Consider the following 15,060-nt stretch of genomic DNA (forward strand, 5'->3'; position numbering starts at 1 on the left):
ACAATAAACATGTTTGTTTCTCTATGACCCTTGTATACACACACACACACACAAACCCGTATATGTTACTAAGAAAACTTCTTGGCATAGTTGTTTGAAAATAATCCATAAAAACCTTGAAAGGCATTTAATAAATGTTTCACAGATAATGATTAACTAAACATTTTCTTACCTTACTGAATTTGTTTGAGAAATAGAAATGTACTATTCATAAACATTCCTATATATCACTGTATTCTGCATGAACTGTGTTGAAAAATATTATCATCTACTATAACATGGTATTTGTTTTCAGTTATTTTAACATACATAACTCATCACCTAAGGTAATATACTAACAGGAATCAGATGTCTTATTTTTAGAATTGTACTTGCAATACAGTTCTTTAATAATTCAATATCTAATGAAAGTTACCTTTTATCAATTCATGGTACTGTAGATTAATTGAAAAATCAGATAAAGCTGCATAAGAAGCAAGATAAGTTTGTAATAAGCAAAATCAGTGTTATTATAACTTATCTGTCTACCAACACACTCCTCACTGTAGCACCTTTTACAGTTTGGTATCCAGAAAAACTGGACAGAAATAGATGTTAAAGAGAAATGAGCAAGTCAGTTTTGAATATCAGTGAAAACTAATGTGAAGCAATTCCAGGGCCAGTAGAGAAATAAGTGAGTCAGTGTAAATAGTGCAATTTGAGTACTGCTTACCTTCTATGTGATCTAGGGCAAGGTGTGGAGGTTGAAATGTTGTTACTGGTTTTTATGTTTTAAATAAGTTTTTAATTCCTATATTTAGTCGTCTCTACTAAACAGTTATTTATGGTTATAATGCATTAATAATTTTGTAATAGTCTGTTTTGCTCTTATTTATTATTTGTAAAGAATACTTTATCAAAACCCTTAACTAGACATTATACTCAACACGGTATAAACAGCTTTATTTCTCATTATCTTTACTTGATAGATTTTGCACTTGCATTTACAATACATTTAACTGAAGCTGAAAAAAGTAGTTATTATTCAGTCCACCTTTCTCCTAATATACACAAGTATTATTAAAAGCTGTTAATTTATAAACCAGAATAGAGACCACAAAAAACAAACAAAACAGCTTGCCTAAAGTGAAAATAGAGTCACAAAAAGTAATAAAAGAGACTTATGGATTAACACACAAGACAAACAGAAAACTGTGAATTTAAAAACCAGCAAAAAGGGATAGTAAAAAAGGTAAGCATACAAGGTTGGGAGATACTGTAGACATAATTTACTCAAGCTATAAATAGCCTATTTTGATTTCACCACAAGTAATTGTAGGTAGTGTTTGGTGTATGATGCTTTGTGAAGAAACAATGACAAGCTCTGGATTAGTTTTGTAAAGACTGCATGGCCATTGTTCCTGGTATCACTACCACAGTATTATCTTTGATAGTGTTACTATATTTATGAACTATGTGATGCATGGTGATGAACACACTATGTTTTATATATATATATATATAACTACTATATTTATATGAGGAGTCTGTAAACTCTGTACTGAAAGGACTAATTAACTATATTAGAATGGCACAGAGACTGGTGTTTGTAGCTGCATATGTTTGATAGATGCATGTTGGCTAGTATTTATACCTATATCTATATTATATATGCACACACAACCTTTATTTTTTAAGTTCTGAAACTGTATATAAAGAGAGCCACATTAATTTCTCAAGTTGTATAGATGCACGTATAAGAAAATGTGTTATAATATACTAGCAAATAAGTATTTTTAATAGTTCTTACAGTTGTTATATTTCCCATTTCCTCTGTTCTGCTGGTCATAGCAAGCCCAGACAAAATTTTGGTGCACCTAACCAGATATATTTTTAATGAGATTCTGCAACCTCTTACAAAGTCAAAAATGTGTTAATTAACAATTATGAGTTGATTATATTAATATATATACCAATTACATTTCTGATGGAGTTTGGGTCATGACATTTCTATAACTCTCTTCCTCTGTGATGATCCTAAATTCTGGTAGGCAATTACTGTTGCATACTTTTCGTATATTATTATTCCATGTTCTTTGATGCATTACTGAAGTAAATAAAAATTTAGTGCATTACTACCATTAGTATATAAAAAAAAAAAAAAGTAGGGTGAAGTGTCATCAACAGCTGACACACAACACACAAAGAAAAGGAGACTGTAGTAAGTACATTATGTCTTGTTTTTAATGTATTTAATGTAATAAACACAGTAGGAATCTTCTTAGGTTAGTTAAAAAGTTGGATTAAGTAAAATAAATAAAAATAATATTAAAAAAATTGTCATAAGGCAGGCATGAGCAGCTTAGAGTAGCTTCTGGGTAATGTAATTTGACAGAGTAACCTGAGCTCCACATTCCACAAATGATTCATAACTTATGGCACAAATAACAGCTGGACATAAATGGCAATCAAACAATACAATGCAAGGATAATTACATGTATACTGTTATGAGTTTAAATCAACATTGGATAAATGAATATAGTTTCACGTTACAATCTGAAATCATTCTAGGAAGCAATCAAGGACAATTCAGAATTATTTTGATTTTGTTTGTGATTATGGTGAAGAAAGTAACAGATAAAATATAGTTTTACTGAAAATAAACATCTGAAATGTATTTTAGAGATTATGCAAATAAAACTTGAGATTTTTTGAGATGAAGAAAAGTACTTTTAATCCTAACATGAAAAACACGTTGCACGATGATTCAACGTACCACATACAAATCTTTTTTTAGCTTATTAAAAATGCTTTGCTAAAATATCTGATTTTTTGTATATGAAAGACTTGTAATGTTTACTGAAAGTCTGTCAAGTATTGTGAAGATATACATGCTATATTAAAAAACTAGTGGGATCAAAAATAGAACAGCTTTAAACAAATACAAAGTTGTCATATCACTGGTCAATTCAACCAAACTCATGTCAAGAGAGTTAAAGAAAGATAGTCATGTGGAATATGAGAACAATAACATACAGAAGGGAAGCTAAGCACATATTCTAAAAATTACTACAAAAAATATTTATCTGTTAATGAAGGTAATAAAACACGACTTAGTGGATCTATGTTTCTTAGAGTACTCTATTACTGTCAAGTTTTATAGATAAAATATGAATATATTCATAAAATTGTAAGATTCAAACTAGTTTTAACCTTCTGAGGTTGACAATTCTCAACCTATTTACCTCTGTCATATGAATCCCATCTGTCACTAGGCTTATCTCTGGATGATCGATCATACCGTCTGTCTTTATCATAATCTCTATCACTGCTATACTGATCCTTCCGAGGACCACCATCTCTGTCTCTATCATAACTCCCTCTTCCACGATAAAGTTCTCTGTTATCAAAGCCATAATCTCCTCTTTCATAATCCTTGGAATCTATATTAAAGACACTTTTTAAGTAACATTACCTGAATTGTATTGATTACAGACTTAACTCTAATACAATATCAATAATAATTTTGTGATAGGAAACATACCTTTCATTGTTATGTCACTGAAAGGAACATTAACAAAGTTACACACACTTTATAAACTATAATTAATGAGCATATTTGCCAATATTATTCTCTTATATTTAACCATAATGTGTATGTGTGTGCATTTGACATTAATTCCATTAAAAAACCTAAAACAAGACACAAACATTAAAATTCTAAAAGCAGATAAAGGAAACACCATAGTTATAATAAACATGAATGAATACATCCAAAAAATGAAGAACATCCTATCAGATACAAACAAATTTAAACCAATACACACAAATCCAACAAAGACACAGGAATCGCAACTAAACAAAATACTACTAAAAATGAAAAAAGCCAACACAATTTCACAAACACTTTATTCCTACCTACGCAAAACTGGCTCGCACACACCACAAATATACGGCATCCCCAAACCTCATAAACCAGATTGTCCACTACGACCAATAATGTCCACATATGAACCGTTTAATTACAATCTTGGTAAATACATAGCATGGGCACTCTCCAAATATGTAACATCAACCAGCTTATTCATCAAAGACTCTTTTAACTTCAAATCTAACCTTAATCAACTTAATCATAAAGCCTTAATGGCCAGTTTCAATGTCATATCCCTCTTTACAGAAGTCCCAACCACTGAAGCCTGCAAGACAGTCTTAGAACTCTATATCCAAGATTCTAACCCATCAACAGACATTCCCAGCAACCAATTAGCAACCCTTGTAGAATTAACCACGATGAAGACAAACTTCATGTTCAACAACCACAACTATATACAAACAAATGGCCTAAGCATGGGGAATCCAGTATCACCAGTTCTAGCCAACATTTTTATGACACAAGTTGAAACACAAGAAATTAACACAGCATTACATCCACCACTATACTGGTACAGATATGTAGATGACAAGGTTGCAGAATTCACATCTACAGAACACACACTTATTTTTTTTCAATCACATTAACTCTATATATCCCAACATTAACTTCACATATGAACAGGCAGAAAAGCAATTAAATATCATTTCTTAACCTCAAAATTAAAAGAAACGATACACAATTTAAAACAGGAATCCACCAAAAAATCACCCATACTCATCTTTGGGACTCAGCACATGAAACAAAACAAAAACTTAACATACTAAAAAACCAAATAAACACAGCCATAAAACTATGCTCATCAGATAAAATTAACCACGAATTAGACAAAATAAAACAATACTTCATCAACATCAACAAGTTTCCTCCACAACCTGTAGAAAACATTATATGCACACCCAGACAAAAAACAAAATTAACTAACAAAAGTAAATATACCCCACGATTTATAAAATCACGAAACCATATACAGCTGCATACCATATATTCTCGACATCAGAAGAAGAATAACCAACATATGGCAAAAACCAGTAACAAAATATGACATACCAGTTAATATCAAATTTATTCAAAAACAAGGTACAAAATTAAGGTCTATACTATATAAAAACTACACTGACAAACACTACACCAATATTATTTATAAAATACAATGTGATAACTACCACAACTTCTATATTGAAGAAACAAGTAGAAAAATGGAAACCAAATTCAAAGAACAAAAAAAAAGTCACTTTCACATGTTTTTGAACACTGCAAGTCAAATAAACACAACATAACCATAGAAAACACCCAAATATTAAATAAACAAATGCAAAATTAAAGAAGCCTCACTCATACAACTCAAACCTAAAATTACCAATACAAAGGAACACCTTTATACCTATATTAATAAATATAATCCAACATCTAAGCACACTTTCTACATTCCTACACTCAATTACACAACCCCCTTCAAACATGTGGTCAGCTATCAGTCAGTCACCTCTTCCTTTCTTTGTGAACTTGACGAGGACCGAAGATGGTCGAAACGTTGTTCGCTCTTCTACACAGAGCTTTCTCTACCCATACCAGCTGTTTTTACATATATATTTTTATGCATCGTTGTTTGATTAGCCTGTCTTCAACTTGAAAGCAAGATAAAACTTACATGAGCTATTTCTGTAGCGATCATCTCCAGATGGGTCATTACGAGGAGCTGCTCTCCAATCACCCGCTGTTCTGTCAACTCTGTCATCACGCCTTTCTCGATCATTGTCTCCACCTTAAAGTTATTATTTGATGTAAATGCACATATAAACAATTGACTGACTATTTATGAATATACAGATGCATTATACATATACAAAGTGTAAAAAAAAAGAAAAAATAAATAAATTATTTTAACATTATTGTAAAGTTTGCAATATCAAAATGTGGTTTCATTCATTTAAATATATGAAATGTGATTATGTTTTTAGCTTAATATAGAAAATTTATTTTCAGTTTGGAACTCGCAAAATATGCTCTCAATTTAATGTAACTGAATCATGTTTCAACTTTTAAAAGAGTCAGTATCTTTGGTCCATTTGACCAATACCATTTCTGTGAATTTATACAAAGTAAGGTTTAATATAATTTCAAATTTATGAAATGTATCCCTATAAAATTTGACAATATTTTAGTAAATCCTTTAATTTTATTTAATAGACTAAATAAGAGTATTGCTACTGAAAACATGCCAGTGAATTTACAAAGCCTTTTCTAAGACAGTCTGAGAGAAAGGTGATGGATGATATGAATATATTTTTTCTCATCTTACAGGTCTCTTTTATTTCATTTGTATAACCTGTAGAACTATCTGTGTGAATATTAAAATATATTTTTTTGTAAACTTTATATATTTTTTCTCTAGTCCATCTTAACTGTAGCAAAATATCAATGAAAAAAGGAAGTTTTATAAATTCACATTCACTTTAGCTGAAAATGATCATTAATCATGAATGACATTTTTAGTTTTTTTTCAAGAACAAAAAGTACACACTTATATTCTGACATAAAACTGAATATCACCAATGGTTTTTAAGTTACACAAATTCAACAAAACTTGCTTAGAATGAGATGTTACAAATGTATACTTTCATGCATAAAAGGAAGTAGTTAATTTATTAACGTGTAGGTAATTTTCAACGATATCTCAAACAGGTTCTTTTTCAGTGCAACTTTAAACTTGCTTTAACTCTTTAAGTGCCAAAAAGTGTCAAAATTATTCTATGGTTTGCTCTATTATGCTTAGATAAGCAAAACAAAACTGATGGATGAAATTTCAAATCTTGAGACTAACTTTCTGAATATTATGCAGCTTCTAGAAAATATTTTTATATGAGATATTTATATTAATTTATTTTAAAAATTAAAAAATAAATTAGATTGTAATATGCTCTTCTTTTTTAAGAAAGAGCTATAAATGTTAATTTTTGTTGTAATTTTTATTTACTGATTGTCCTTTTACATTATTGTACATATTATAATAAAAATTGTATTTCATTAAAACTTTCAATTTTATCTTTATTTTCATTAAAAATTATTCACGTGCACATACAATAAAAGTTATTTCTTTATCACATTAAATTTATAAACAAGCCAACTTCTGAAATCTTCATTCAACACATATATATATATTACAAGCTAATCTTCATGCACACTTTCACTGAAATGAAAGCCATGATGGCTTATACAGTAAAATAAAAAAGAAAAACCCATTGTTATGTGTTTAGATCACTAAACCATCAATTCTAGTAACCAACATTACAAATGGTTTGGCTTGAATTTCACACAAAGTTACACAAGAGTTATCTGCGCTAGCCGTCCCGAGAGGAAAGGCAGCTAGTCATCACCACCCACTGCTAACTTTTGGGCTACACTTTAACCAATGGGTAGTGGAACTAACTGTCACATTATGACATCCTCATGGCTGAAAAGTGAGTCGAGTGCCCTAACTACCTGGCCATGCTGGGCCAACATTTTGAAACAGTGATATTTTAATAACTTTATTAATGTCAACTAAATTGGAATCAAAACACTGTATAATAAATTTCTACCTTACTTCACTTTTAATTTCCAAAAGAAATAAAATTGTCAACCTTCATTATTCTATCACATGATACATCTGTACAATGAAATCTCCATTTGAAACATTTAAAACAATAATATTACTTTTATACAATTTCAATCAGTCAGGACAAACTATACCCAAGTACAAAAAAAATTTAAAATTTGAATCTCCAATTTTCTTGACTTGCTGAAGTATCAATAAATTCACCAAAACCTAACAGAGAAGACACACCTGTCTCTCTCTACATTTCAAGGTTTATATCAATTTCATGTAAATGATTGATGGACATATTTACAACTACTAGAAAGGGCAGTCTTCCCTAGATCAAAGTTACAACTGTTTTAATTAGTAGTTGAGACAGTGCCTGATTTGTATTGAACAAAGTTGTTCATTTGAACATTAATTGAATATTTTAAACATATTTAAAGCTTACTCGGAAAGCTAGGTAAATTATAATAGTTTTGAGACATTCTATTCTACTCTATGGTATAATTTTTATGCCCTAAAATGCATATTTGAAAGCAACATGCATTAGTTTTTGAACAAATCAAATTTGTAAAGAAAGTAGGCTTAGGTAACTACAATATTATGCACTTTGTACATTATTCGAATTAAGGTATATGGAACACAGTCAATTCTTCTTGTAAGCTTTCACTGTGATTTATTGCTTTTAAGAGGAAAACAGCTTCTTACTTTCTTTGAAAGCTGGATAAATATTAGTAATTCTGGTATATTATATTCTAGCTACTGATGTATCTTGTACTAAAATGCATAACTAACATCTACACTTGTAGTTTAACAAGGCTAACCACTGCACAATTCTTAGATTCTGACTACATGAACATGGTAAGTCAAAGAAATGATTGCATATTATGGGTATTTTTATTTAGTCTTATGTTTTAACAAAAAACAACTAAAATTTAAGCATCTATGAGGACATAGTAACTATATACATATATATATATATTTATACACACACACACACACACACGTGACTGTAATGTTCATTTGACATGAAAATCGCCTTTTACTCAGATTCACTGATTCAGTAAATGCTTAAAAAATTCACAGCCGATTATTTAGTAGAAATACTTTTAACAGCCTTGTAATGTTTTTTAAAATTTTGCCAAATATCATGAATACACAGGTAATAAATTAAAAATTATAGTAAACATTATATATAGCTTCAAAAATACAAGCATTGGTGCAATGGGTCAATCTCATACTTAAAATATTACAGCAAGTCAAAAGTAAAAACCAATACTATAAGAATAAATCTAAAACATTTCTACTCCATATAAAACTTAAAAAAGGACACTAAGTACAACTAATAGTATACTGAACATTATACTGAACAAAAAAACAACAACAAACAAATAGTTTAATAAAGTATTTTTTTACAAAAGATTTGTTTGTGAAAATATTGGGTTTATTTCGTTACTAGTCTGAGTTATGCTTAAAAAATTATTGTTCATCCAAAAATATCTCAAATTTTATTTACGTATTCTTTAAAGTCTCCTAAATACATTTCACACACATTTTCTGTAAAACTTTAAACTTTGTTTGTTATTATCTCTGCCATAACTACATGGGGTCTGTCAATTTGACAGACCTTGTAAGCATCTTGAGCTCACTAAAGTATCAACTTACCTTCTTCAAATCCAGAGTGAAAAAAAAGGATTTCCCATGCAAACAGGTTGCAAAGACTCAGTGAATCACGAGGGACATCGTGAGCTTTAGACTGGTTATTCACACGTCATATACAGGAAGTTTATGTAACCAAGTGTCTCAAAAAAATAAAAAAGGATGGGTGGGGCCATAGTGTTTGATTCAGTACATAAAGCAATATTTCAGCAAGTAGAAAAGACAGGAGATTCTCATTTGATATTCTAGTTTGTTAATATAGGTAATTTGAGTTCTTAATTTATACTAAACTACACATTGTTTTTGGACATCACAAACATATCTGATCCAATGCTGCATTCATCATACCATGTGACATACAGAAATCAACATCTATGTGTTCTTTTAATATTTACTTTTTAAATTAAGAAATTAACTGATGTATAATACAAATAGTTGAATTATATCTACAGTTTGATACTAAACTTACTGACATAAATTCATAAAATAGTAGTTCAATAACAATTTAAATTCAAGTCAACAAATGTGTGGCCTTTGGCCTGCGACAATAGAGTTAATTCAAAACTAATTAATAAAACTAACTACTGCTCTTGAACTTACCATGTTCAGCTGCTAAACTCACTCGTATAGACCTATTTTTCAAGTTCTGGAAAACAAAAACAATCATAAACTTTCCAAGTTTTTTGTTTATTTTTCAAAACTTATACCAGGTCCACTTAGTTTAGGTTAACATACACTGCATAGCTCTGTATTAATGTGGTATTTGGCAACACTAGACTCAGTTAATCATGAGATATTATACTTCCTGGTAGCTTTACATGTAGCTTAGAAGGTTTGGTTAATTTAGGTTCATAATTAGTTGTTCAAACCATTGCTGGCCTTGCAAACTCTCTCTTTCTTAACCTGAAGATTACCTAGGAAGGTCCAAACGTCATTCTCTCCTTATCAATAATTGTTAATACCCATACAAGCTGTTCTGAAATACATTTTTATTTCAAGTGGGTTTCTCATCATCAAGAATGGTGAACTGCTTTTCAGTCTGCCAGAATAATTTATTTCACTATTTGTATTACATAATTAGAGATAGAGCTGACTACTGTGAATGTTTTTCTTTACAGGCATAAGGTAATGCAGATGCAACTTGAATGGTACATAATTCCATTAATGAAATGTTTAAAGGGTCTGTCCACTATGTATTAGAGAATGAATACTGATTATATAATTCCAAATTTACTTAATGTATTTACACAAAATGCAGCAAGCTGTTAGTAAGATGCACAAGACTGTTGTGCACAAAAAATTAGATGTGCCCCGAGAAATATCTGTAATGAAGACATGACTTGAAATTGATAACATCAATCTGACAAACTGGAGTGTAAGGTGATGTTCATGTGAAGAATAAAAATACTTTTGCCCACTATACAGTTTGCATAATCTCTATGATCTCCAAAATGCATATCTACAGTTTATGCTTTTTTCCAGCATCCTTTAGCCCTCAGTGACACAGCAGCAAGTCTGATGGTCTATAATACTAAAACAGCTTTAATACTTGTAGTGGATACAGAAAAGATAGTCCATTTTGTAGCTCTGTGCTTAACAATAATAAAAACCAAAACAAATTATTTATATGCAAAAACGGCTCGTTTGGGCTGAGAAAACACTTTACATAGAAGAGCGAACAACGTTTCGACCTTCTTCGGTCATCGTCAGGTTCACAAAGAAAGAGGTAACTGACCGGAAGCTGACCACATGTTTGAAAGGGGTTGTGTAACTGTGTGTCGAAATGTAGAGGCGGTATTAGATGTTTGAATATATAATTTTATTTATTATATTAATATAGGTATAAAGGCGTTCCTTTATATTGGTTTATTTTGGGTTTAAGTTGTTGTATAAGTAAGGCTTCTTTAATTTTACGTTTGTTTATGTTTGTTTCTTTATTTAGTATTTGAGTGTTTTCTATGGTTATGTTGTGTTTATTTGACTTGCAGTGTTCAAAGCGTGTGAAGGTGACTTTTATGTTCTTTGAATCTGGTTTCCATTTTTCTACTTGTTTCTCAATATAGAAGTCGTGGCAGTTATCACATTGTATTTTATAAATAATGTTGGTGTGGTGTTTGTCAGTGTAGTTTTACATAGTATAGACCTCAGTTTTGTGCCGGTTTTGAATAAATTTGGTATTAATTGGAATGTCATATTTTGTGACTAATTTTGCCAAATGTTGGTTATTTGTTTGCTGATGTCGGAATATATGGTATACAGCAGTATATGGTTTCGTGGTTTTGATTCGTGAGCTGTATTTACTTTAGTTGGTTGATTTTGCTTTCTGTCTAGGTGTGTGCGTATAATGTTTTCTACGGTTTGTGGAGGAAACTTATTGATGTTTCAGCAAACAATCAAACATCAGCAAACAAATAAACAACATTTGGCAAAAATTAGTCACAAAATATGACATTCCAATTAATACCAAATTTATTCAAAACCCGCACAAAACTGAGGTCTATACTATGTAAAACTACACTGACAAACACCACACCAACATTATTTATAAAATACAATGTGATAACTGCCAACGACTTCTATATTGAGAAACAAGTAGAAAATGGAAACCAGATTCAAAGAACATAAAAGTCACCTTCACACGCTGAACACTGCAAGTCAAATAAACACAACATAACCATAGAAAACACTCAAATACTAAATAAAGAAACAAACATAAACAAACGTAAAATTAAAGAAGCCTTACTTATACAACAACTTAAACCCAAAATAAACCAATATAAAGGAACGCCTTTATACCTATATTAATATAATAAATAAAATTATATATTCAAACATCTAATACCGCCCTCTACATTTCGACACACAGTTACACAACCCCTTTCAAACATGTGGTCAGCTTCCGGTCAGTTACCTCTTTCTTTGTGAACCTGACGATGACCGAAGAAGGTCGAAACGTTGTTCGCTCTTCTATGTAAAGTGTTTTCTCAGCCCAAACGAGCCGTTTTTGCATATAAATTTCTCAACAAGTGGGTTTCTCGTCATCACTGACAAAACAAATTATCTCCATATAATGTATTTAGCATTTACTGTCTCTACAACCAACTGTCACTAAATCAGCAAAGTAGGATAAAATGAATAGTTGACATTAAATACATAATACTAAGTAAAATGACACAATGTAAAAAGTCATGGAATATGCACTTTGATCCCCACCCAGCATGCAGGGTTAATTTGAAGCAGGCTATCTTCACATATATAAAATTGTTTTAGAAGCTAGAATATTTACATTATACGAAAGTAATTTTAATTTTGGCTAACAATTTATGATATTCTAAACATTAAAGTGTACTCTGCCAAGTGCTAGTCATATTCCATTACATTAACTTTATTATGTATATATTTTCAATTCTCTCATAATTTGTTTGGTATTTGTATTTATTCTGTAACTTTACGCATTTGAAATCTTACACACATATCAAAGTAAAACGTTCCATTGAAAATCTACTCTTCTCTGGTACTAAACTAAGTAATACCTCATTATTTAGTGCCAACGCTTCTATTAGAGCTTCTCTGTTAGAAAACTCTGCATAGCCAAACCCTCGTATTCTGCCTCGATCACCACCTTCACGAGGAAGACGTACCGAAGTTACCTATATCCAGAATATAAAATCTAGTAGTTTAGTTCCAAAAATATATCAAATATCAATTAGAAAAATAATTATAAGGCATGTACACAGAAAAAGTTTCAATATCTTATTCTTTTTCATGTGAAAATACATAATTTGTACAGCAGATTAAAATGCATTGTACATGTATGTTGAATAGGAAGAAAAACTCTTTAATACTGCTTCCTTACTGAAGTACTACAAAATTAACAAAATAAGACGTTGTTATTATACTAATACAATATTTTTTTATTACTTGAGAAGAATAAAATTAAACTTCATTTATCCAGCAAAGTTTTCCTGGAAGCAATATTATTTGCTTGATATTAAATAAGAGTTCAGGGCTTCAAAAAGAGAAAGTATTCTGTACTTAGAAAAATCAACTCACTATGTATTTTTACTCTAAGGTCAAAACAATTTAAATGTTTTATCACCATGTTATATGCTACTGGAAAATTAGTTACACATACAATGCAAAAAACAAAACAATTGAACTGTACTATATGCTGATGCACAGATATTAAGAACTGCTTACAACAAGCAACACACTACTGGTATTAAAAAAACCAAACAAATTCAAAATACTTTTCTTAGTCACTAAAGATAATTTTTTGTTACCACATTTTTAAAAATACTCTAACCTTCAATTATGAATAGCAAAACATAGCTATGAAGCTCAACATTTAAAACAATTCCAAAGTAAATGGGACATTTTTTGTAGTTTTAAATATATGAAAATTGCATGTCTCATATACAAGTCACAATAAATATACTAAACAATCATTAAACAGACAAAAGTTATGTGTAGTTCAGTGGTAGCTATATTTTTAATGAATACTTTATTTAAGTTTACAAAAAATTTTATAGTAAAGTACCCAAACTTTAAAAACTTCTCTCACACAAACACAAAAATGTATACACAAATGGAAATGCTTATTTAATAATTGCAGAAATGTGCTTTTCCATAAAAACATTTTTTACTAAGTCAACTGTAAAAACATTTTATTTCACTGTTTTTTTAATTACTTACATACACAATTTCAAATAGACTTTAAACAATCAATGTTTAATGGTGAAATAAATATAATACATGTTTATTTTGCTACCTCAGATTTGTTTGCTTTATCATTAAGGAAAGTTCAAAAGAACATGGGTAAACAACATTCAGTTTAATAACTCATGAGATATATAGCTATGTATTTTCCAAGTATGCATCCTTGGCTTAGCATAACCAGTAAATTCTGCATCAAGTGTATCGAAAACTAGTCCCCCTGTAAATAAGTTAAGTTTAGTGATCTAAAATTATCAACATGAGAAAGCAGATGGCTTCAGAATGATAAGATGTGACATTTCCTAATACACGTCTGCCAACATCACTGGGTTACACTTAAATACATCATTTAAAAAGGAAAAAGAAAAGAAGAAGAAGAAGAGCAACTCTAGAACATAAATGCAGGTACCTTTTCATCCACTTTGAGAACCAGATGTTAGTAGTGAGATGTCACCCTATCTGACCAAGATGAAGGTATAATAATAGACCCTAATAATAAAGTTGTACTGTACATAGCATTGTACTCGGACCTTACAGACAACCTTGCTGGGTTGTCCATTTCACTAAAGTACAGAATGTACTTATGTCTGCAATGAGATACAATACTGAAGTTGTTTCTCTGGGCTAAGATTGAAAATCCAGGAATATGAATAAGGGAGGTGAAAAGACTTGATTCCAATAACAATGGGACTGAATTCTAAGGAATGCAACTAGGAGTTAGTTAAATCAGAAGGTGTCTTGACAGGTAAACAAGGTCATCATTCACAGTATTCTGGACTGCATCAAAAAATGGTTCAATTCCCTCATACACAAGGCCCCTTTGGTTGTAAATGTTTTTGAACCAGAAAATCTTCTGACCCAGACAATTTTTCCAATTATGGCAATAAAGAAATTAGTACAATGACACTCAGACAAAGTGTGCAACCTAGAAGCCATAGAATTGAAATGAACTAGGTTGAAGCTTTTTCTATTCTGAAATCATAGATGAGTCCTTTTCTAGTCTCTCTGAAAGATGATCTTGATGGACAAAATTAACTTATTGATGTCGAAATGCTCTTTCCTAGTGAGACTCGAGTTAGTTTGCCTTGTTACAACAGCACATATGAGAAGTACTTTTGGTCATCAAACAAATCCTTGGAGTTTACAGCAGTGATGCATTTGCTCTAAAGATCCAGAGCCTGGTAAGTTTGACTA

The 15,060-nt window shown here is 30.6% G+C and overlaps 1 protein-coding gene across 6 annotated transcripts in view; it reads right to left on the reverse strand.

The window, feature by feature from the left end:
• Window positions 1–15,060, reverse strand: part of eIF4B (eukaryotic translation initiation factor 4B) — a 56,960-nt gene that overhangs the window by 27,290 nt on the left and 14,610 nt on the right. For all 6 annotated transcript variants that reach the window (XM_076498631.1, XM_076498630.1, XM_076498632.1 and 3 more), the window contains 4 exons: window positions 12,684–12,800; window positions 9,751–9,796; window positions 5,563–5,676; window positions 3,226–3,423 (listed from right to left, as the gene is read on the reverse strand). In XM_076498631.1, coding sequence (XP_076354746.1) covers window positions 3,226–3,423; window positions 5,563–5,676; window positions 9,751–9,796; window positions 12,684–12,800 — 475 coding nt within the window. The remainder of the gene's footprint in view (window positions 1–3,225; window positions 3,424–5,562; window positions 5,677–9,750; window positions 9,797–12,683; window positions 12,801–15,060) is intronic.

The sequence above is a fragment of the Tachypleus tridentatus genome, chromosome 4 (genome assembly GCF_004210375.1).
Source record: "Tachypleus tridentatus isolate NWPU-2018 chromosome 4, ASM421037v1, whole genome shotgun sequence".
In the NCBI taxonomy this organism is placed as follows: domain Eukaryota; kingdom Metazoa; phylum Arthropoda; class Merostomata; order Xiphosura; family Limulidae; genus Tachypleus; species Tachypleus tridentatus.